The following is a 22499-nucleotide window of genomic DNA, read 5'->3' as shown; positions in this document are numbered from 1 at the left end:
TCGGCCCTCTGTCCAGTGCGATGGGAAAGGTGGGTACAGCTGCTCGCTGGGGTCTGGATCCTGATGTCTGCCTTGTACTTCTCTTCCCCAGCCCTGGCTCCCTCCCACCAGAGCGCACAGCTGGCGGCAGGAGGGAGGTAACAGGCAGAAAAGGTTTGGGGAGGGGAGCAATGTGCTTCACCTACTGATGCTCATGGAGCCTCCAGGTTCCCTGTCCCCACATGGGGCCCTGCGCCGAGGCAATGGATCTAACAGGATTCACAGAGATCGGGCTAGACTGTAGGAAGTGTATTCCTGGCGATGTAAGAACAAGACCCCCCCTTCCTGTCTTTACTCCCCAGGCACACAGGTGAGCCCTGAACACACCCTCCCTGCGCCCCTTTCCCCACCTACAAGACCTCCTACCAAGCAACAGCTTCAAAGCCAGCTCTGATTTCCCCACACAGCCCACCTGTGATCCCTCAGCTCCCTCCCCCTCTGCTGGGCCAGGGCCCTCCCAGAGGTGAGCATCTGCCTTCCCTAGTGCAGGCCAAGAGGGCATGGGTGGCATGCTCCCACACTTCGGGCCGCTGCCCTGACTTTTGCTCCATGAGCCAGCTTTTATTGACCTATCATTAGATCAACTCACCAGTTGTGTTCTGTTCCTGGTAAGCAATAAAACCTACAAGTCCCATGGTTGTGGGGCTCATTCTTGCTCAGGTGGACATTAGAGGAACAGTGACATTCTGAGAAGTGCCTCTCCTGCAGGAGAACTTGCCAGACTGTGATGCAACCCAGGGCAGCGTCCCGGGGCTACATCGTCACACCTGCCCTTATTAGACACCATGTACACACAGTAGGTGCTTAGTAAGCGGCTCACGTTGGCAGTGGAAATCTCACTAGCTGCCTCTGGGGTCCTTGGCACACCCATTCTCTTACTGGGTGGGCCCAGGGCGCGGGCTCCTAGCACCTGCCAGGGTCCCCGCAGCCACCAATGAGATGGGCAGGACAGCTACAGTCTCTGGCAAACGGAGGAACTGGGGGAGTGAGTTTCAACTGCTCAGGATTTCCCAGCTTCTCAGCTGTCTCTGTCCCTCTGGCGCACGAGTGTAAGGCTTGGTGATTACAAGTAGATAAGCACTGTGAACAACTGTTTAGGGTGGATGTACTGAACGGGTGTGCCCCACCTTGGGGCACAAACCGCACCAGTGGCCTCCTGAGTCAGGCTTAGGTCCCATCTCAACTGCTCCCCTTCTCCAACTTTTTGCAAGCGCCCTCCACTTTGGACCAGACACCAAGGAATGAACAGTAGGGCCAGCATTCCTGGACCTGTCCGCCCCATGTATTTTTAGCCTCTGCCTTGCCTGGGCATTTGCCCCATAGCTAATGTCCTCAGGGAACCGCGTACTTGCACCCCAAGGGGTCTGACAGGCTCTCATAGGTCTCCAGAACTCCCCCCCGCCCCGCTCCTGAGGCTTCAGCTCTCATTCTCTTTTCCCAAGACAGAACCAACTCCTTAGTGAAGACTGCATCCCCACCTCCACCCCAAAGAGCTCGTGGCTCCAAAAACCAGGATCTGGGAGACAGAGCATTTGTGACGTTGGGCAAGTCATATTCCAGACCCCCAAAGTGCAGGGGAGGATGGCCTCAGCTTTAAGGCGGATCAGGAGACCGGGGCGGCAGCTACTCGGGACAGGTGCACCCCCGGGAAAGGCTGTGCTAAGGGACAGTCCCATCTCACTTCTAGGAGCAGGACACCCCCAGCCCCAGAGATCTCTCCTAGTGGGGCTAGACCAGCTCCACCGCTCTGACCCTCCTCCCCAGGGCAATCTTCTCACGTGCCAAGAACCGATTCTAAAACGCACAGGTAAGCCTCAGCAGAGGCCGCCTCAAGACTTTCCCACGTCTGCTCCCTCCTCGCTGCTCCCTGTTCCCGCCCTGGATGTCACCGGGTGCTGGCGGGAGCCTGTCCCGTGCGGAGGCTCCATCCTCCCCCACCAGAGGAGGGGAGTCGGAGGCCCGACCGAGCGGCGGGTCACGTTCTCAGCAGCGGGTCGTTCCCTTGCTTGACACTCACGGTAAGAAACACTTTACATCTCGGCCGACCCCCGGGTCAGCAGTCACACGTGTACGCGGTCCCCTGCGGGGGATGTTCCGGTATTTTCTAGGTGACCCCGTTTCCTTTCTACAAAATGCCGGCCGGCCTCCACCGACCTTCCTGCGGGACCCGACACTGGCCCCGCATCAGCCGGGCCGGGGCCGGAGGGCGCCCGACAGACCCGCGTGCGCGCCGAGCCGCCGGCCAGCCAGGTCCCGCTCCGGCTCCCGGGGCCGCCACCCAGGACGCCCAGGACGCCCGCGGGCGGGAGCCGGGCCAGGCCGGGCCTCGAGGCGCTGGAGGCGGGCGGCGATTTATTTTAAGGGGCGCGAGGCCGCCGCAGGTGTGGGGGAGGGAGGGTTGAGAGGCGCCGCGCTCAGCACTTTATATTTGGCGGCCGACGCGCCGGAAGCGCTCCCGCCCGCGGCTGCCACGGCGCCCCGCGCCCGGAGGGCGGCCCCGCCTCCCCGCCGCCGCTCCGGCCCCGGCCGCCCCCCCCAGCGGGCAGGGACTCCTGGCCCTCCGGGTCTACTTCGAGGGACAGGGGCTCCGAACCCGCGGCCGCCTCCCGGGACAGGGACCCCGACCCCCGCCTCCGCTCGGCGGGACAGGGACTCCCGGCCCCGCGCCTGCACCGCGCGGGCAGAGACCCCGAGCCTCGCCTCCGCGTCGCGCTCAGGGACCCCGGCCCGCGGGCGCCGGAGAGGGGGCGGGCATACCCCGGTCGGGCGGCCTTCCCGCCGGAGCAGGGGAAGCTGTCCTGGCCTCTTCCGCACGGCAGATGCCTGACTGGGGGCCCGCCGCTCGCAGGCTCGCCGCACCGCGACCCCGCAGGGCCCAGGCGCTCCGCCCCCAGCCCCGCCCCTCCGCCCGCCGGCCCCGCCCTCCCGGCACGCGCACGCGCGCTCCGCCCCTCCCGATGCCCACCCTTTCTCCGCCCCCCACCTGCCTCCCCCTGCCCCCGCGCCGCCCCGACCCCTGAGCCGGCCCGCCGGGTCTCGTGCTCCGAACCAGCGCAGGGCCCGCCGGGAGTCGGCTGAGGAGGGGGCGGAGAGCCGGGGAAAGCCCGTCCGGGCTCGCGGCGCCCGCTGCGCAAGCGTGGGGGGCGGGCCCGCCCCGAGGCCCGCGGCGCGGCCATATTTAAAGGGAGGCCGGCGCGGCGAGCCAATGGGCGCCGAGCGTGCGGGGGCGGGGCGTGGCGGCGCGAGGCCCCGGATGTGGCTGCTGCGGCCCCTCCTCCCCCGCGCTCCCCTCAGAGCCCCCGGCCGCGCGCCGCCGCTCGCTCGCTCGCTGGTCCCAGCGCAGGCCCGTCGGGCGGCGGTGAGGAGGCGCCGAGGCGGAGGAGCGGGCGGCGGCGGCGGCGGCGAGGCGACCGCGCGGAGGCGAGCGGGCCGGGCCCGGCCGGGCGGCCGCCGCCATGAGCGGCTCCTCGGGCACCCCGTACCTGGGCAGCAAGATCAGCCTCATCTCCAAGGCGCAGATCCGCTACGAGGGCATCCTCTACACCATCGACACCGACAACTCCACCGTGGCGCTCGCCAAAGGTAGCGGCCCGCGGCCGCCCCAACCGCCCCGGCCCCCGCCCGCCGACAGCCCGCGGCGCCCCCGCCCCCCGCGGCGCCCCCCGCCCGCCTCCCCGCCCCCCGCGGCGCCCCCCGCCCGCCTCCCCGCCCCCCGCGGCGCCCGGCCGGCACAAAGGCCCCCCCCCCCCCCCCCCGGCCGCGGCCGCCGCTCATTGTGCGCGGCCCGGCCCAGCCCGCGGGAGGGGAGCGGCGGGGGGCGAGCGGCGGGGGGTGGGGGGCGGGGGGCGGGTCCGGCTCCCGCCGCGCCGCCCCCTCCCCCGCGCAGCCCACCTCTGCAGGTGGGGGGCCGGCGGGCGCGCAGAGCCGGGTCCCCGCGGGGGAGGGGCGGGGCGAGGGGCCCGGGTCCCGGGGCTCCCGGGCCTCCCGGAACACGACTCCCGCAAGCCCTTCTGGAACCTATTAGGCAGCCGGGGCCTCGAGCGCGAACGCACAGCGCGTCCGCCGGAGCCTCCCGCCGGGACGGGGCCTCGCTGGGCGCCCGGGGCCGCGGGGGAAGGCGGCTGTGCGGGGCCCCGGGGCCGCGGGGGACGGACGCTGTGCGGGGCCCCGGGGCCGCGGGGGAAGGCGGCTGTGCGGGGCCCCGGGGCCGCGGGGGACGGACGCTGTGCGGGGCCCCGGGGCCGCGGGGGACGGACGCTGTGCGGGGCCCCGGGGCCGCGGGGGACGGACGCTGTGCGGGGCCCCGGAGCGGCCCGCAGCCTCTTCCCAGCCGGTCGGGGCGGGAGGCGGCTCCGAAGTTTCTTTGTCTTCGCCCTCCAGGGAAGATGGCGAGGCCCTTCCTCGCCTCGGAGGGAGAAGCGCGGAGTGCGGCCGCGGCGGCGGAAGCCCTGTTCGTTCCCGGGGTCTCGTGGGGCCTTCGGGGGTCCGGGCTCGGCCCGCCCGCTGCTGCCGTCGGGGGAGCGCCCGGCCTTCGCTCCGCTGTCCGGGAATGGCCCTACCGCTGGGCTCCGGGCTCCGGGGCGGACGACTGCGTTGCTCGGGCGAGCGCTGGGGCTTGCAGACCCCGTGTCTGCTGACGCGTCCGCTTGGCACGCGGGGATGTTGGCCCGAGATTCTCGCTGGGGAAACTGAGGCCCAGAGTGTCCGGTCCTGAGCAGGAGTTGTGTCAGTTCAGGGAGAGGCTGCTTCAAGCTCTGCCCCACGGACTGCAGGAGGACTGGCTCGGACAGACCCTAGTCCCGGCCGCTAAGGGCCCACGCCCCCAGGAAGGCTCTCCCGCCGCTGGTGCGGTGGGTCCCGGCTCTGGCCCGCTGCTCCCGCGTGTCTGAGAGCCCCTCCCCCGGCAGGCTGTGGGAAGGTGAGGAGCAGCCTTGGGGCTTCTCTCCTGGCAAACCAGACTCCCAGGGGTGGCGACCTGGGGTGAGGCTTCGAGAAAAAGCAGCTGTCGTGCTGTTTGATCCCTGAAGGCGGGTGCGTGTGGCTGCTCTGCGAGGCCGACCTGGTTTGCTGGGGGCGCCGGGCCTCCTGGTTCCCACCTGAGTGTCCAGCTTCCCGGGGCGGTCGGGCTCCGATGTCCTTAACTTGTTGTCTTTGTGACCTAGAACCTTTGGAGTCTTGGCAGCTGGGGTCTTGTAGGTACTGTGCGTCGGAAATTGGGGGGTGGGGTCGTGGTCGAAGGTGGACCACGGACGCCGTGCGTGGATGGTGTGCGGGGCCGGTCCTGGCATGCCTGAGGGCCCCCCGGAGAGGATGGAGGGAACGCCCTTGGCCGAGGACGATAAGCTGACTCCTCTTCTCTCGGCTCCGAAGTGAGGTCTTTCGGGACTGAAGACCGCCCCACAGACAGGCCGGCCCCCCCCAGAGAGGAGATCTACGAGTACATCATTTTCCGGGGAAGCGACATCAAGGATATTACCGTGTGTGAACCTCCGAAAGCTCAGCACACACTCCCGCAGGACCCTGCTATTGTTCAAGTAAGCGTGCGGCTCTGCTCTGCTGTGGGCACGGCCTCCAGAGGCGCGGGTTTCCGGGCGGAACTTGGTGTCCTCTGTTTGGCGGCAGCGCTCCGCTCGGGGAATAGCCCTTTAGCGAAAAGTGGTTTAATTTCTGTGTGGGCTGTGGGCGCTCCTACAGAAAGTCCGCAGCTCAGCACCCGCTAGCGTGCACTGTAGAGGGAGACTCCCCTTGTGTGCGAAGGGGGGTGGTCCAGTCTTGTCTGGGGTGTGAGGGGAATCGTTTGTCACTAGATTTGGGTTGGGACAGCAGGACTTGCTCTCTCGACACTGTCCGGGTTGTAAGTTCCAGTGCTTTGGGACGCTGAAGTTGCAATTCTTGTAGCATACACCTGCCTCCTGTGTAAAAGCGTAATTTTTAAAAAATTTTTATTTGATTTTTTAAAAAGATGTACTTATTGGGGATGGTAGGGTTGGGGGTCCTGGGGAGAGGGAGAAGACGACTCCCTGCTGAGCAGGGAGCCAGATCCCAGACCCAGAGATTATGACCCTAGCGGGAAGGCAGTTACTTCACTGACTGAGCCATCTGGGCGTTCCCATTAAGGCATAATTGCATAGGATTACCAGGGAACCTAGATTAATATTTTTTTGACTTAGAATTTAAATATTCCCTGGTTCCTTGGAGGTCTGTACTATGGGAGGTGCTCCCTGGAGGGTAGGAGCCACTGTGGCGGGTTCTGGGGACGAGAGGAGCAGTCCCAGGCCAGACTGAAGAAAGGTTTGCAGCGAGAGTTCTCAGGGACTTCAGAAGAGTCAGGTACCTGAGCCAGGCTCCGAGGGACAAAGGGGCCTTTTGGGAGCAACAGGCAGCAGTGTCCCTGAAAGCGGGGGGACCGGAACCGGAGAAAGGATGCTCATCTGGGAACCACGTGGCTGTACTCCTGTGTGTTGGGGCAGGGCCAACCTGAGGACGGTGCATCCGTACAGAAGCTGAACGACTTGACGACAGCGGGCGTCATTAGAGGGCTTGAGTTAGGGGAAATGGAGGTCCGAGTTACCTGGACAGGGAGTGTTGGGTATGGAACGTGGGAAAGGCAGCTTTGAGCCCCCTTTGGCCATTCTGGAAGTGCCCCCTGCACCCCCCCCAGTCTCCAGGAATACAGGCTGACAAATTGGCTGCCTTTCCCCATCTGAGCAGTGCTTTCCAGGCGGGTGATGGGGGGGCCTTGTGCTGCTCTCATCTGTGTGTCTCGTTGCTCAGTCTTCCCTGGGCTCGGGCTCCTCCTTCCAGCCGCACGTGCCTTACAGCCCCTTCAGAGGAATGCCGCCCTACAGCCAGCTGGCTGCCAGCTCTCTGCTTAGCCAGCAGTACGCCGCTTCCCTGGGTCTAGGTGAGTAACCTCTTTCTATCTGGTAAACTGCTCGTGCGACGACCTCCGGGAGGCAGGGCCGAAGATGTTCTTGGGATACTCCGCTTGTGTCGCATGCTTAGTACGTTACTCAGTGCGACTTGAGCTGGCTAGAACGCGTAGTGCTACTCAGAGTGCAGAGTTAGCAGCCGGAGTTTTGGAACAGATGATTCAAATCAAAATTCATTTGAAATGTTGGTCTGGGTGGAAGTCATGATACATTTGCTTCAATAGGAAACAAGTGTTTCGCGTGATTGCGGATGAGTTCTGACTACAGGCACGTTTGCAGGCTTGTAAATGCAAAAGTTGCATCAACACCTCTCTGTGACAATCACCGTATTGTCCATGCTCTGCTCAAAAGTTCTTTCCCCAAAGGCGAACGAACTCTGGAATGAGGTTCTCTCCCGCACACGTAGAGGGAGGGTCTGCCTGGCCCTTGACGTAGCTTTTCCATGTGTTCAAATCCTGGAGTCGCCAGTCTGTTCCTCGGGCGCAGGGCTTCGAGCAGGCCCTGTAGACTGGCTCTTGGGTCTGGGTCACTCTCTCACCAAGGTGTTTGGATTGCTGCTCCGGTGTGGGTACCTCTCTCGGCCTGGCTTGCCGTGTTTCTAGAGTAGGATTGTGTGAGCCACGTGTCTTGCGAGAGACTGCTTGGCTCTTTCCAAGCTTGCTAGACACAGGACGAGTGTCTCGTTACTTATTTGTGTACCTTCTCTTTTGCTCTTCTCTCCTCTGTCTTCTTTAGAGAAGCTGGTGAGCCCTCCAGCCTCGGCCGCAGCTTCCAGCCCTAGTTCTTCTCCATCTCCACAGCCCGCCTCAGAGCTTGACATGTCCTCAGAACCACATCAGCTCACTTCCAAGGGTAACCGCAGTCTGGGAGAGCTGCATGCTGTCTTGCCATCCTGAGAGCGAGGGGGTAAACCAGTAGCCCAGAGTGACAGTAGCTGTAGCCAAGCCCGTGGGGTCAGTTAAGCTGCCTCTGTGTGATTTAGTGTGTGGTCCTGATTTATTAACGATCTCCCAGCGTTTTAAAGAAGAGATTGGAAAGAAGTGACCAAGCACTTGGTCACTGTCCCTGGGCCCAGGGTCTGTTGTGACCTGCACGGAGACCACCGAACAAGGGAACTTTCCCTCTCCGCAGAAAGCCCTTCCCTGGGGTTTCTGCTGGTTCCAGTTGTGCTCTGATTGCTGGGTGAGACCAGAGTGGAGGGTCCCTGAGAAACTCACCTGTTGTTTTGGGAACTGGGTGCCACATTGGTCAGCCATAGGGGTCTGGGATAGCTTTGTAGCGGGAAGCCCCTGCAGACCTAGGAGGCTCGCTCGACCTACCGACCAGGCGAATGGCGTGAGCGTCGCGACCAGCTTCTTAATGCTCGTGTGCACTACCTGCCTCAGCTGGGCTGTGACGCCTCTTGACCTTTCCTGGTGCTCTCAGTTCACGGAGAGCTGAGATTCACGTGCCTGCCTGTTTGAGGTTAAGCACAGGAGCCCTGCCTTCGCTGTGGGGGCTCCGTCCAGGACGGCTGCCGGAGCTCCCGCCGTGGCACACGACTGCCGTCAGTCTGTTACTCTGCCTGTGGTGTTCTCTGCTCCTGCACCGATGCCGGTGTGTCTGAGTTGGGGAAGCAGTAGTGTTTTTTCTCGGTTAAGATGACATCAGACGTTCATCGTTCCTCGGATTGTTTGCATGAAATTGCTGAGGCAAGATGGTTTAACTGGTTTCTTTTCTCAAAAGCAAAGGAGCCTGAGCGTCTTGTGCCCCGGAGTTAGAGTGGCAGGAGCAGTCCGTCTGGGTCTCTGGGAAGGCCCTGTTGGGCGAGGTGGCGGGCTGGGGCGGCTGCTCTGCCCTGGCGCCTGTCGTGGGCGGGGCCACGAGCAGCTTCCGTGCTGGTCGTAAGGGACTTTTTCACAGGTGTTACCTTAGTGTCTGTGCCACATGGACAGTAAGAAAGGTGGAAGAGCCGGTCTTCACGTGTGCCGGGCTGCCTCTCCTCATAGTCCCTGCTGTGGTTAGGGCACCGTTTTTCTGTGTCAAAGCTCTGGACCTCCACCCAGCACCCACCCCACCCCCCTTAGACTGCGGCGAGGAGAGGAGATGGGCCAGTGCGGGTGGCGTGCCTGTCCCCTGTCCCCGTCTCCCCACCGAGGCTCGGCCTCTGAGCTCAGGGCTGCGGCGTGGCAGGAATGGACCTGCGCGCCCGCCTTCGGGGGCAGCCGGGGAGCCTTCGTTTCTTCCTGACGGCGTACCTCTCCGTAGTCGGCTTTTGTCACAGCGCCCTTTCCAGTGGTGGTGTTCCTCGGGCGGAAACAACAGTGTTCTGGAATTTAAAGAGTGATCACTGTGTTTACTACAAAATCCTGAACTGGGACAGTTCTCGTTTAGAGCGCAGTAGGATGAAATAAGTTCTCAGACGGTGAATTTGCCGGCATCTTGGAACCCACGGAGCCCCCTTGGGGTTAGAGCTCATGTGGTTTTTAGAAAGCTCAATTCGTTCCTTTGTTTTTATGCGTCCCCGTCCCGCCCTGGAAAGTTGTTTCCAAACCGCCTGGGGGTGTTCCTTGTTGGCGGGGTGTTCTTCTCTCCTCAGCTGTCTGGTCCGTAGCTTGGGGGTCCTGGGGCTCAGGGCTCCCGGATGAACCGGCCTTGTTGCTGACCGGCTAGACACGGGGGGGTGGGGGTGGGGGTGGGGGTGGGGTGGGGGGAGGGTGGGGGTGGGGGGAGGGCTCCGGGGGGTCGTGGCTGGGATCGGGAGAATCTCCAGGCGGGTCCCTTCAACCGCCGGGCATGCCACCCAGCAGGAGTGGCCGGCGGGGTCCTGGCATGCCACCCAGCAGGAGTGGCCGGCGGGGTGTGAGGTCACTCTCTCTGGTTTTAAGCCCTCCTTCCCTCCCCGTCTCAGGAGCCGGTTTTCCATCCGTCCCTGTCGGCAAGAGCCCCATGGTGGAGCAGGCTGTGCAGACTGGTTCTGTTGATAACCTGAACGCCAAAAAGCTGTTACCCGGCAAGGGCCCCGCGGGGGTGCAGCTCGGCGGGCGGCCCGCGCAGCCCGGCAGCAAGAGCGGCAGCGGTACTAGCGCACGTCGTCCTCCGGGGCTTCGCGTTCTCAAAGCGGCACGCTGCTTCCTGGGGTCCTTTCTCTGTCTGCCTCCTTTCTTTTTGCTTTTCCTTTTTTTTTAATTGAACAGCACCGATCCCTGTCCCCGTCCTAAACACCATGTGCTTTTGCAGGGCCTCCCCTTGCTGCATGTCCCCTGTGGTGGTGCCACCCTGCGTCCGTCGCTGGGCTCCGCTTTTGTAGGCGCTCGCCTTACTCTTCCCTTTTGCGCCTTAGATGTAGCTCAGCCGGCAGCTGTGCCAAGTCAAGGGCAGGTGAATGACGAGAACAGAAGGCCTCAGAGGAGGAGATCAGGTAACAGCTGTTGCTGCTTGAGTTCTGGGGCGCCTCGCCCTGTCCAGGTGTGCTCTGCTTCCCCCGCACCGCCCCCCACTTATCTCTGGGGACGGTTTGGGGGGTACTGGGGCTCAGTGTCTGCTGCTGTGTGCTCTGTTCCCTCCTTGTCGTCCATGTCTCAGCGAGTGACGTCGGGTTGGTGGCTTATCAGCCGTGGCTTCCTCTCCTCTCACAGGGAACAGACGAACAAGGAATCGCTCCCGGGGGCAAAACCGCCCGACTAACGTCAAAGAAAACACAATCAAGTTTGAAGGCGACTTTGATTTTGAGAGCGCCAATGCCCAGTTCAACAGAGAGGAGCTGGACAAAGAGTTTAAGAAGAAACTGAATTTTAAAGGTGTTTGCCGTTATTTGGAAATTGTTGTCTGTCCAGGAGTATCTAGAAGCAGCTCAAGGACAGACGGGCAGGGGTGGGGCGGGGGGGTGGTATGCCGTGGGGCCGCTGGCCAGTGTGGAAGTGGCGCTCCCTAAGGAGTTCTGAAGGAGCGGAGGAGCCTTGGGGGCCTCGTGGGAACTGTGCTTGCTGGGGGAGGGGAGCAGACCGGGCGGCCCCCGGGCAGACAGGAGCAGTTTACAAGGAGATTCCGCCAACACTGAAGGCCGCCCCCCACCCTCCCGCAGCGCTCCCAAGGCCTGAGGACAGCTGCCAGGAGGGTCTGCTCGGGGAGAAGGGGTGCTCGGTTCATGTCCCAGCATCCCAGTGTGTGCTTCTCCGTGCAGATGACAAAGCCGAGGAGGGGGACGAGAAGGACTCGGCAGTGGTGACCCAGAGTGACGACGCCCCCGCTGAGGAGGACCGCCTGGGGCCCAACTGCTACTATGACAAGTCCAAGTCCTTCTTTGACAACATCTCCTCTGAGCTCAAGACCAGGTCGGAGGCCCGCGGGAGGACTCGGGGCTCAGGGCTCGCGAGGCCTGGATGGGCTGGCAGGAAGACCCTTGTTCTGCCTCACACCCCCTGAGACCAGGGTCTGCTCTCCTGAAGAACAGTCTCCGCTCTAAGTTCAGGGCCAGTCTAGGATCCTACTCACATCTTTGCCATGTGGGCACCTCGGTCCTAGCGGTGTCCGCAGGTGGCAGTTTGGAAACCCCCTGGCAGTCACAGGGACCTGGGGAGTCGGCTTCTGTCTTGGCTTTGTAGCCCCTTTGTTCATTAAAGCTGGGGTGGGCACTGCCCTGTTCCTGGTTCCCAGTGGACCCTGGGGGCCCGAGGCCTTGCTACTTGCAGCAGCCTGCCAGGGTTCTGTTTTGGGCGGGGGGTTCTTTTGTCTGGTTGCTGGAGGTTGGGGACCCTGTCGTGCGTTTTCAGTGCCGTGCGGCTCGTGCTTGGATGCTGCCGTGCGAGTGAGCAGAGTGGGGAACGGAGTCTGTAGGATGGGCACATCGTGGAAGTCCGGAGCGCCAGCCACACTGCTGGGCGGCGAGGGCACCGCACAGAGCAAGCTGGGAGTCCTGACTTGCCCGCATCTCTGGCCTGGCAGGGAAAACCCGATAAAAGCATGAGCAGGTCTAGGAGAGAAATGCCTCAGGGAATGGGAGGGGAAGGGTGGGCAGCGGGAGGATAGAGGTCAGTCGGATGTGGCGATCTCACCTCATGTGGTGTTTGGGAGCCAGTGGAGGGGGCAGTGAAGGGAGCTGCTGCAGACAGGCTGCCCGGGCGAGGCTAGTCGGTCTGGGATGAAGGGGACGTGTGCGTGGGCGTGCTCGGGCGTAGTAGGTCAGAGTGACGAGCAGCTCGTGTGTGGAGAGCCGTGGGCAGCTGTCCGGGCGGGAGCTGGGGGGCGATGCCGTCTGACACCTCGGGGTCTCCGGCGAGCATGCTGAAGGTGGGGATGGGCGCGGCTGGGCAGCCCGGCCGGAGGCTTTTGCAATAGTCTGAGTGTTTGGGAATAAGGTGGTGGTGGCGGGGGAGGGAGAGCCTCCGAATGCACGCGGAAGCGGGGAGCAGACAGGGTGCGCTGACCGCGTGTGGGGGGAACCAGCACGACTCGGGCTTGCTGGCCTGGGGCTGAAGGGCGCAGCTGCTGCTGCTGCTGCTCAGTGAGGCCTGTGGGGACCTTAGAACAGGAGCTCAGTGCTGGTGCATGGCCCGAGAGCTGCCTGGAAACAGACACAGGGCTCCTCTCCTGAGCTGCTGAGGTGGGTGTCCGAGCATCTGTGGCGTGAAGGACAGCAGGACAGCATGCGGTTTTGGTGCCGTGTCCCCACTGCCCCCAGCGTGCGAGCATCACGTTCTCGGAGACGCTGTTCCATCTAGCCCAACTCCCTCCTCACTTGTCTGAAGGGGACCGTCACTGCTCTGGGTCCTGGAGCCCACAGGGGCCCTGCCTCGCATCACGTGCTCGCCTTCATTGGTGAAAATGAAGTTGAGTTGATGCCGAAGAGAGAAACAGACCTGGCTGGAGATGTGGCTGGGAGTGGCTGTGGCGCGGGCTCCGGGGTTGCTGGGCCAGGCCCGGGTCATCCCCTCTGTGGACTCCAGCAGCCGTCCCCACCTGTCGGGCTTTCTTCCCCTTGGGCTCCATGAGGCTGGGGCCTGGCTCGGAAAGGGGTGAGCAGGGACCACTGCCGTTGGTCTCACGCCCTGTCTGTGCTTCAGTTCCAGGCGGACGACGTGGGCTGAGGAGCGGAAGCTCAACACAGAGACCTTTGGGGTGTCAGGAAGGTTTCTTCGTGGCCGTAGCTTCAGGGGTGGATTTCGAGGGGGCAGGGGCAACGGTACAACCCGGCGCAACCCAGCGTCCCACAGAGCCGGGACCGGCAGGGTGTGAGTGAGGATGCCGCCCGCGGTGAGTGAGGAAGGGGAGTTTCTGGGCCCTTTGCAGGGAGGGCGTTGGGGGGGAGGGCCCGAGAGCCAGCCTCTCTGCAGGAAGAGCTGCGGAGCCCGGAGCAGCTGGCTCTGGTTTCCAGTAAGAGCCAGGATGAGGGCCTCGACCCTCCCAGTCACCCAGAGGCCTCCTAGGGAGGGCAGGCCCCAGTGTGGTCGGAGCGTGGTCAGCAAGGACACTTGTCCCAAGCCAGCCTCCCTGCCCCGGCCTGCAGGGACTCCGGGACTGCCAGTGACTTGTGTGCCCCGTGAGTCTGGGCGGTGGGTGGGTCACAGGTGTGCCCGGTGCTGACCCGCCTCCTCCAGGTTGGGATCTGGAGTTCCCTCTCTGTCCCCCACGTGCACCAAGATGATTTCTATCCTCGGTTGTGATTGCAGAGTCTGGGGAGCCCGGGGCTCACTGGAGCGCGGCGGGGGGATGAGCACCCCGTCCTCCCGGGAAGTCTGTGTGTCTGGCTCCTGCGGGGCGGCTGCCTCGGGGAGTGTGCTGAGCTGAGGTACTCACTTGGTGTCCTGTCCCCTTCTCACAGGCGCCTCTGGAAGTCGCACAGAAATGACGCTGTGTCTGCGGATGTGGGAAACGCTGCACTTACCGGGAGACGGGGGTCACTTTGTTTACGGAGTTTGGGAAATTCCCGTACTGCTACTTATGTTCTGAACTTAATTGAACTTGGACATGGTCTGAGTTAGAACCACTTGTTTTGGGGGAAGTATCCTTGGGTGACCTCTTGGAGGTATTTTGGCCTGTCTTTCCTCTTTAGTTGCGCACAGCCTGATTCTAAGGTTCTGGTATTTTGGGGAAAGGTTTTAGAGCAAAAGCTTGATCCTCATTTTGTGACTTTTCTTTGTGACAGCTTTGATTTTTTTCAAATGGAACCAAATCCCATTTGGCAAATGTGGCAGCCAAGTGTGTATCTCTATAACCCAACTGGTCTCTGGTGCTGCTGGCCTGGCACCCCCACGGCCACAGGTGGGGGGGTCTCAGGAGCCAGGCAGGGCCAGCATGGGAGCGTGTGGGGGTGGGTGGGCATTAGGGCCAGGAGAGTGGAGTGTCCCACAGATCATGTTGTAGAAGCAAACCAGACAACCCTTACATCCAGAGTGACGATGTCAAGGTTTAGAGCTGGTGGGTTGGGGCCGGGGGGGGGGGGTGTGCAGGGAATAGGTAGAGTCCTGGAGGCCTAGGAAGGGTCCTGGACTCAAGCTAGGCACTGGTGCTCAGAGCCTGGCTTCCATAGGAATCGGGGTTGGGGGCCAAAGTCCGGGGACCTGTGGGGTCCCTGTCCTTCCTGCCCCATCCCTGCCATCCCCAGACCCGGTCCGGTCAGTACTGCACTCTGGCCACTGTTCAGTGTCTCATCCCCTTGGAAATGAGCCAGTCTTTTTTGCAAGGTCGGTTGACCTAAAACATTATTTCTTCTTAATTGTAAATAGTTGCGTTTTTGTTTTACGGGGTGGAGGGTGGGTGGGGCACATAAACTCGTTGCATGAGTAAATGGGTCAGACCTGTAGTGTGAGCATGCGTCCTTCTGCCGGAGAGGGCCCTGTGTTGAACATAAGCACCTTGGTAACTAAACCCCTTTAAATAGCTATAAAGGTTTTAGTTCTGTATTGATTCAGTTACTGTAAAAGCTTGGGTTTATTTTTGTAGGACTTAATGGCTAAGAGTTAGAACATAGCAATGGGCTGCTCTGTTGGAGTAATGTAAATTATAATTATAAATAAACATGCAAACCTTTACAACTTTTTTCTTCTCTGCTCTTAAAGTAAATAGTTCTGTTGATTCTGCAGCCTGAGTCACATCTTGTGTGACATGCCCGTCCTGAGGCGGGAGAGGTTATGCAGGCCTCAGGCTGGTAGGACCTCGGGGGACACCTGCTCCTGTGTGAGCTGACCGCTGGTCTGGAGGAAGGTGTGAGTCAGTCCAGCTTCACAGTGGGCCACCCTGGCTCTGCCTCCCAGACACTTGGGGCACAAAAGTTTTTAAAAATTCAGTTCACAGATACACCTGCTTCAGAAGCCATCCTTTTGCTGCTTTGCTGCGGCCTCTGAGCTCCGCAGAGCTTGCCTGTCCTTGGTGCCATTGGGCCTGTTCCAGGCTTTGACCCCAGCACCATGTGTAAGAGCAGCCCACGGGCCTGGCCTGGGTTTCTGGCCGACTCTGAAAGCAGTGTCAGAGGCCCAAGGCCTGTCCCATCTTGCCATGCCTGCCTGGGGTTCCACTGGGCCCCGAGCAGGACCAGGCAGCGGGGAGTCGGACTGCAGTGTTGGGATTTCAACAGATTCTGGGCAGCCTGCCTTTGAAGAGGGTGGACACAGACAAGGAACATTCTTGCCCAAGAAGAAATGAAAATTTTCCGTAATGTGTGCGCGTGCTGGATGCAGGTGCCCAGGGTGCGAATTCTAAATGAAGTGGGGGACTCAGCAGTTGCCCTAGGCCGGTATTTGTTAGCCAATCCAGATGTAGTCCAGTTTACCACTAGGACTAATTTTGCTCTCAAAACTTGAAGCTGACATGTTGACAATTACATATTTGATGCTGAGCTTTATTGAACCCTACCTGGGCCTTTGTATTCCTTTTAGAAGAGAGAATATGTATGTGTCATTCGGTGAGAATTCAGCCAAGAGACGTCTTACACTGACGTGCAAAGCAGAGCCCTGGAGTCCTAACAACATGGCTGGAAGGGGAACCAGCCCACAGATGCGAAGAGCCCTTTATGCCATGTCCTGGGCCGCAGGGAGACGGGGGATCTGTCAGCAGGCCTGATAGCAGAGCCTCCTCTGAAGCCGCAAAGCTGGGGATGGAGGGAGTTAGAGTCTCTGGTATAGACCCAGCCGGGGACCAGGACCGAGGCTGAAAGCGGGGTTGTCACTGGCTACAGTGAGAGCGGGCAGGGGGCCGTCAGCACCAGGAAGCTTAGGAATGTCCAGACTGGGTCTGCTCCAAACCAGAAACACGGGACTTATCCTGAACAAAGCTGCTGCTTTGCAGAATTTTGAATTCAAACACTTAAACTGAGTGGTGTTTGCTTTTGTCCTTGATCTGCGTGAATTAGGAAACGGAGTGAAGGTAAGAAGGAACAAGGTCAGTCTGATTAGAACCTCTAATGGGGGAAACTTAAGAGTTTTCTGTGTCCGTGTGAAATAGCACACGCCTGTCTACAGAAGCTGTCACACGCATGCCCTCCTAGAGCTGCCTGAACTCCCGAACCAGAAAGGCACACACCCCCTGCCCACCACAGCGGCTTGTCTGGCGACAAGGATCATGGAGCGCTCCCACTTAGGGCAGCGCTCGGGAGACACAAAGCAAGGGGAAGACGCCACTTGACAGAGCGGTCGTAACTGCACCAAGACACAGATGCTCTTACGAAAAGGTTAACAAACACAAATTTATCGCAGGACACATGGACAGTAATAAATGGAATGCAAATGCCCACATATCCTCGACAAACATCCATGATCTGAATTGAGAAGTCCCCGCGAGGCTCCATCATCATGACGCTTTCTTCTGTTTCTTCTTTTCATTCTCTTCTTTCTCTTTTTCAATCTCAGCAACATATTTTTCAATTTCTTCAGGATTTAAAATCTACCGAAGAAAGTTCACAGTTACCCCCAAGCCACACGAGGTGCCCCAGAGCAGCAATGCCACTTTTGGGGAGGGAACTTTTGGGCTCCGGCCAGACCGCGCCTCACAGCCGCTGCTCCCGGAAAACCAGGCTGGGGGCGCCGGAGCCCGGCGACAGCGGTCAGAGCCTGCCTGCAGGCGGCTCAAAGCAGAAGCAAATCTGCCTGGCTGCCTACACTTTCTCAGTGTGCCAAGCGAACCTCGTTTGTAGGGGTCTTTGAGAGAACCTCCCTGCTAGCACTCAAGCCGCAGGACCAGGGTCCCTGTCCCCTGCATCACTGGGAATGCTCCAGAGTGAAAGACAGCAAATAAACTTCGTAATTACCTTGAGGGGTTGATCTCGCCTCATGACAGCCAGTTCGATGTTTTTGCCGCCAGACTGAACCACCTGGGAAGAAAGAGTAACGTCGGACACCTCTCCCTCCTCAAGGCCACACCGTTCTGGCAAATGCCTCAAACACTGCTCCAGAAGAGAGAGCAGGACACCCTGCAGCCCCAGCCCCAAAGCTTTTGTCCTAACTACAGGGCGATCCCCCCAACCCCGCGCCTGCCTCCTGTAGCCCCTTCCACAGAGCAGCTATGCTCCCCGCTCTCCCCGCCACTGAGCCCCAACAGCTGGCCCCCAGCCCAGCCTTCTGGCTCCCCCCATCCCCCGGCCTCTCTGGCTTTACCAGCCAACACCTCTGAAGTGCGGACATAGCCCCGTGCCCCCAACCATTGTTCCCAGTTCTAATTCCTCAACCTTAGCAGCAGCAGGAGCCCAGCAAGGCTGAGGGAGGGCTCTGAGTCACAGAGTCCACACCTGGTGGTTCCTGTCCTGCCTCGGCTTCTCCCTAGCTGCGTGCTCTCAGGCGAGTTCTCAGACTTGGTCCTTGCCTGCTGCGGCCGCGGAGAGGAGTCACTAGAACACCGGGGCAGCGGGCGTCCAGAACAAGCCCTCAAAGGCCCAGCACTCCCCCTGAGGCTCTCAGTGCCTCCCTTCCTGTCGCTGGTACACGGGCCCCCCACTTCGGAGCCGTCTGTTCTGCCCACCCCAAGCACCAGGTTTCCAATGCGAACGCACTTCCAGGAGGGCCTTGATAACCAGCTTCACGGTCAGGTCGTCCGTCTCAATGGCTTCATCAGTGTAATTCTTCTCTAGAAATTCACGCACTGACTTGGCGCCCCGGCCTATGGCATTGGCCTGAAGCAGAAAAGTGTGTTATATCGTACAAGGTACAACAACCCAAAGCCAGCCCAAGAACACAGCCATGGCTTCCTTTTCCTAAAGGCTTCTTGGATTTGGTGCTGATCCTCACCAAGAGTAAGGTTATGGTTACCGGGCAGCGGGGAGTCAGTCTGTAATGTCAGACCTGCAGCGTCCTCACCAAGAGTGCGAACCTTCATCACTGAGAGCACGTGCGCAATTTTACTTTATACCATGTATCCCCACACCTATCCTTGAAATTCCTCTCAAACAGCAAGTTTTTTTTCCCCCCTTTTGTAAAGATTTTATTTATTTGACAGAGATCACAAGTAGGCAGAGGCAGCAGAGAGAGAGCTGGGGAAGCAGGCTCCCCACTGAGCAGAGAGCCTGATGCGGGGCTCGATCCCAGGACCCTGAGATCATGACCTGAGCTGAAGGCAGAGGATTAACCCACTGAGCCACCCAGGCGCCCCTCAAACAGCAAGTTTCATGTTCTTTGCTCCTGTACCAGCAGAAACACCATGAAAAAGAAACGCAGTGTGGGACGTGTGCACCGGCACTGGGAAGACAAGGCCACCCTGAGACACCAGGAGGCCTAGCACCTTCCAAAAGGCCTCTGCGACCTCCTTTACTGGCAAGACCCCCCGAAGACCCTCTGTCTGGTCAGGGACTCACCTTCCAGGCGTGGTATGTCCCTGAGGGGTCAGTCTGATAGAGTCTGGGGGTGCCATCAAAGTCGAAACCCACAATAAGGGCAGAGATGCCAAACGGCCTGCGCCCGTTGCTCTGCGTGTAGCGCTGGTGGAAAAGGAGCACATTAATACTTCTTAGTGTGCAAGGCCCCTGGCACTGACCCTTAGCTACACACACAATGTGTGAAGCAGCTGGGCCGTCCCTGAGGGGATGGGAGACGGGACGGGGATGCTCTCACGTTATCTGCTGGGCAAGTGACGAGGGAGCCGAGGCCCAAGCACTCAGCGGTCCTCCTGCCCTGTGTGTTCTTACTCAAAAGGACGTGAAAGCGAGACCCGTGACCAGAACTGCGTCACAGAGCACAACCAAGGCCACTGAAGTACTTGACAACAGACAAACTTCTGGCTACACAGTCGGTTTTAAAACGACCAGCGTTTCACCACAGGGTGGGGTGGCACTCAGCATCTCCCAGGTGCTGGGTAACGAGTCATGCAGGGCTTTGAGACTAAAACTCCCATTTCCTTCCAGAAACATGAATTTGGACCATCCCATCCACTAAATGGAAAAATGCCAGCAAAGTGACTAAGCCGTAGAAGTTACGCTTGCAGGAATAAAGAACAGGACTGTGCATGAAGTGAGTGCAGTTTTCTGATTCCCCTGAAGTGACACGTGCAAACACCGACACACAGTAACTCGAGCTACTGTGGCCGAACGCCGTGTGACCCAACAGGGACTGTTCTGTAAGCAGAGCTGAGCCACAGGCAGGGGGCCCACCTGCTTCAAACTGGCGATGTAGCGGGTGATATACTCCACGGTGACCGGGTCCTCCACAGTCAGCCGGTGGCTCTGGCACTCCACCCGGGCCCTGTTGATGACTATCCTCGCGTCGGCGGTAAGCCCTGCAACGGCAGAGAATGCTGCCTGACCCAGGCCTCCCCTCCAACGGAGGACAGCCCAGGGCACTTGACCAGACAGAAGCTGACTTAAACCGTTCCTGACTCCCAGCTCTGAGGTCATCTGGGTGACTGGCAGCGGAACGATCAGCCTCTGCGAGCAGCTCAGGCAAAGCGAGTCAATCCCTAGTTTCATCGGGTCAACTGGGATCTTCCCACAGTGGGCCAGCAGGGAGGAGTGCAGGAAAGCCAGACTCTCTCGAGACTGTAAGTACAATCCAGTTACATGCTGCCAACAGCACAGGCCTTGGTCCAGAGGGCACCCTAATAAGCAAGCACGGTGAAGCTTTTCTCCCCCCCAAGTCTAAATCTACAGTCTTAAAACGACTTTTAGTTTACCAATTTACGTATCTTCCAAGAGCAAACCCACCAAGATGGCTTCCAAAGGGCTGATCTTTACTGACCTTTGAGCAATAGGGCACTGGCCCCAGACTTACCTGCGAATGCCATGCAGACGTTGTCATCCAACGCACAGATCTTGCGCACGGTTCTCTCATCCTGCAGTTTGGCCACGGACTTCTTCTCCACGCCCAGAACAACGATGTCCTTTCCTCGCACGCCAACCTTCAATAAAAATCAACACGGTACTTTCGAAAGGGACCAGGTTCTCCCTGCAAGCACAGGGCGGTAAGCAGGTGGTAATGTGGCTGACACCACACCCTGCAGATCACGGATGCTGACCCGATTCTGGCAGAGCTGGCCCAGGTGCATGACTGAGGTGCCCGGTTTCCATTATATGATAACAAACTACTTACTGTATCAAGGAGTCACATTAAAGGCTTTTAAGTCTGAAACCCTGACATTCAAATCAGGTGCTCTGAAAGCAGTGTTTCTGTAGTTGACCCAGTGACGTGCACACCGTAGGGAAGGCCTGATCTGCTGTCCGGTGGAAGGACTACGGTTGTTCCTGAAGGTCAACCGCTCTCTGTATGGCACACACCGCAGAGGAGAGGGAGAATGAAAAATGTGGGAAAATGCCCAAGGACTGCCCCCGGTCAGGGAAGGAGCAGAGGAATGGGACCACGCTTGGAAGACCAGTAAGACTCTGCTTGGAGATTTCTCAGCAGGGGTACAATGGGCAATGGGGCTGCTCTGCCCACCTCTACCCCAGAGGTCAGCCAGTAGCACTTCCCAGTCTCAGGCAAAGAAAAATATCTCCACCCACTACCAAATGCCCCCACAGTTGAGAAATACTTGTTAGCACTGTTTCACTTTTTTTTTTTTTTTAAGATTTTATTTATTTGACACAGAGAGAGAGATCACAGACAGAGAGGCAGACAGTGGGGTGGGGGGGGGGGCAGCAGGGAGCCCAATTCCGAGCTCGTTCCCAGGACCCTGAGATCACCACCTGAGCCTAAAGCACAGGCTCAACCCACTGAGCCACCCAACGCCCCTGTGTTTCACATTTTGAGGCCCGTTCTCCTGTGCTCCGTGATCTTCCAGGTTCCCTGGGGGTGGGGGTGGGGAAGACCAGACCCAGAGACGCTGGCAGGAAGAAGCCAAGCCAGCCGCCCTGGCTGGCCTGAGGGAATACTAGGGGATGGGGCAGTGTCCCAAGCAGCTCCTCTTCCAGTGCTCTGGAGCTTAAGACAAGCCCCAAGATGGATTTTGGACCCCAATTTCAGAACAGGTTCCGGAAAGAACACCACTTTACAGCTGGGTGTACTGTGTCTGCTCCGGCTCAAGCCTCTGAAATAACACACGCCCTTACGATTCGGCCGGACCCGTGAGCAAGCCAAGAGGCGTCCCAGAGACGCCCCGAATTTAAACTTCCGGCGATGACCAACACGGCAAGTGTGTGCTCAGACGTCACTGCGCGACCCGGCGCGGGGCTCCCTTGGCGCCGCCGCAGACCCCGCGGCCGCCGCGCCCACACGCACCCCCCGCCTGCCCGGCTGCTGCAGCCCGCCGACCGCCAGGACAGTCCCCTCCCCTGGCCGGGAACCTCCGCGTCGGGCCCCTAAGTTGCTCACACCCTCAAAGGGCCCGCCGAGCCCGCCGCGAGCTCGCCCTGCGGCTCGGTGCCCAGCCCCGGAGCCTCCCCGCGGCCGGACGGGCAGGGGCAGGGGCAGGGCAGGGGCAGCGGCCGGGCAGGGGCAGCGGCCAGGCCCGCGCAGCCGGGACCCGCCAACATGGCCGCCCCCGGGCCGCGCACACACGCTGGGCCGCGCGAGGCAAGAAGGCTCCTCCGCAGCTCCGCACGCGCCCCGGGCCGCCGGCCACACACGCCCGCCGCCGCCGCCGCCGCCCGCCGCAGAGGCCGCCCCGGGCCAGCCGCCCGCCGCCCCGGCCCCCGCGGCCGCCCAACGTGCCCCTCCCGCTCCCTGCGGCGACCCCGCCGCCTCCCGGGTCCCGCCGCCGCCGCTGGGGCCACCGCAGGCCGCCCGGGCCGACAGCGGGGGCCGTGGGCACGGCGGTCCCGGGCCCTCCCCGCGCCGGGCCCCGAGTGCCCCGCCGGCCGCCGCTCACCGCGGTCGAGCCCTTCTTCACGGCCTCCTGCGCGTACTCCACTTGGAAGAGGTGGCCGTCGGGCGAGAAGACGGTGATGGCGCGGTCGTAGCTCATGGCGGCGCGGCGGCGGCCGGGAAAAGCGCACACTCACGGCCGCTCGGCCCGCGGCGCCCGACGCCTCTGCGCCCCCCCCCGGCCCTGCGCTGCGGACGTGCGGCGGCGTCGGCGGCGTCAGGGGGCGTCGGGCGGACGTGCGCGCGCGCCGGGGCGGGGCCGGGCCGAACCACCGGCTGCCGGGCGCGGGGGGCGGCGGCGGCGCGGCGGCGGGGGGCCGGGCGCGGGGCGCGGAGG

General features: G+C 61.0%; 2 protein-coding genes across 5 annotated transcripts; one reads left to right on the top strand and one right to left on the bottom strand.

The window, feature by feature from the left end:
• Nucleotides 1–3299: 3299 nt before the first annotated feature.
• LSM14B (LSM family member 14B) lies at nucleotides 3300–14983 on the top strand. Of its 4 annotated transcripts, none has more exons than XM_032350160.1 (10): nucleotides 3301–3621; nucleotides 5410–5573; nucleotides 6844–6943; nucleotides 7707–7823; nucleotides 9862–10029; nucleotides 10294–10371; nucleotides 10589–10750; nucleotides 11134–11284; nucleotides 13013–13202; nucleotides 13771–14983. In XM_032350160.1, exons 1-9 carry the CDS (start codon nucleotides 3495–3497, stop codon nucleotides 13182–13184), a joined length of 1239 nt encoding a protein of 412 aa, XP_032206051.1. In that variant the 5' UTR covers nucleotides 3301–3494; the 3' UTR covers nucleotides 13185–13202; nucleotides 13771–14983. The 4 variants fall into 4 exon arrangements, with proteins under 4 accessions (XP_032206052.1, XP_032206051.1, XP_032206049.1 ...); XM_032350158.1 differs by having other exon boundaries at nucleotides 6814–6943; XM_032350161.1 differs by lacking the exon at nucleotides 10294–10371 and having other exon boundaries at nucleotides 3300–3621; nucleotides 6814–6943.
• Nucleotides 14984–16615: 1632 nt separating this feature from the next.
• Nucleotides 16616–22365, bottom strand: PSMA7 (proteasome 20S subunit alpha 7). The gene is made up of 7 exons (XM_032350163.1): nucleotides 22167–22365; nucleotides 20135–20261; nucleotides 19519–19643; nucleotides 18727–18849; nucleotides 17929–18048; nucleotides 17191–17253; nucleotides 16616–16826 (listed from the first exon to the last, which is right to left on the bottom strand). The coding sequence occupies exons 1-7, from the start codon at nucleotides 22260–22262 to the stop codon at nucleotides 16734–16736; spliced, it is 747 nt and encodes a 248-aa protein (XP_032206054.1). The 5' UTR covers nucleotides 22263–22365; the 3' UTR covers nucleotides 16616–16733.
• Nucleotides 22366–22499: the final 134 nt, after the last annotated feature.

Source organism: Mustela erminea, chromosome 7, assembly GCF_009829155.1.
Source record: "Mustela erminea isolate mMusErm1 chromosome 7, mMusErm1.Pri, whole genome shotgun sequence".
NCBI lineage: Eukaryota > Metazoa > Chordata > Mammalia > Carnivora > Mustelidae > Mustela > Mustela erminea.
Note: the sequence above shows the minus strand (reverse complement) of the source record. Positions and strands in the feature narration are given on the sequence as shown.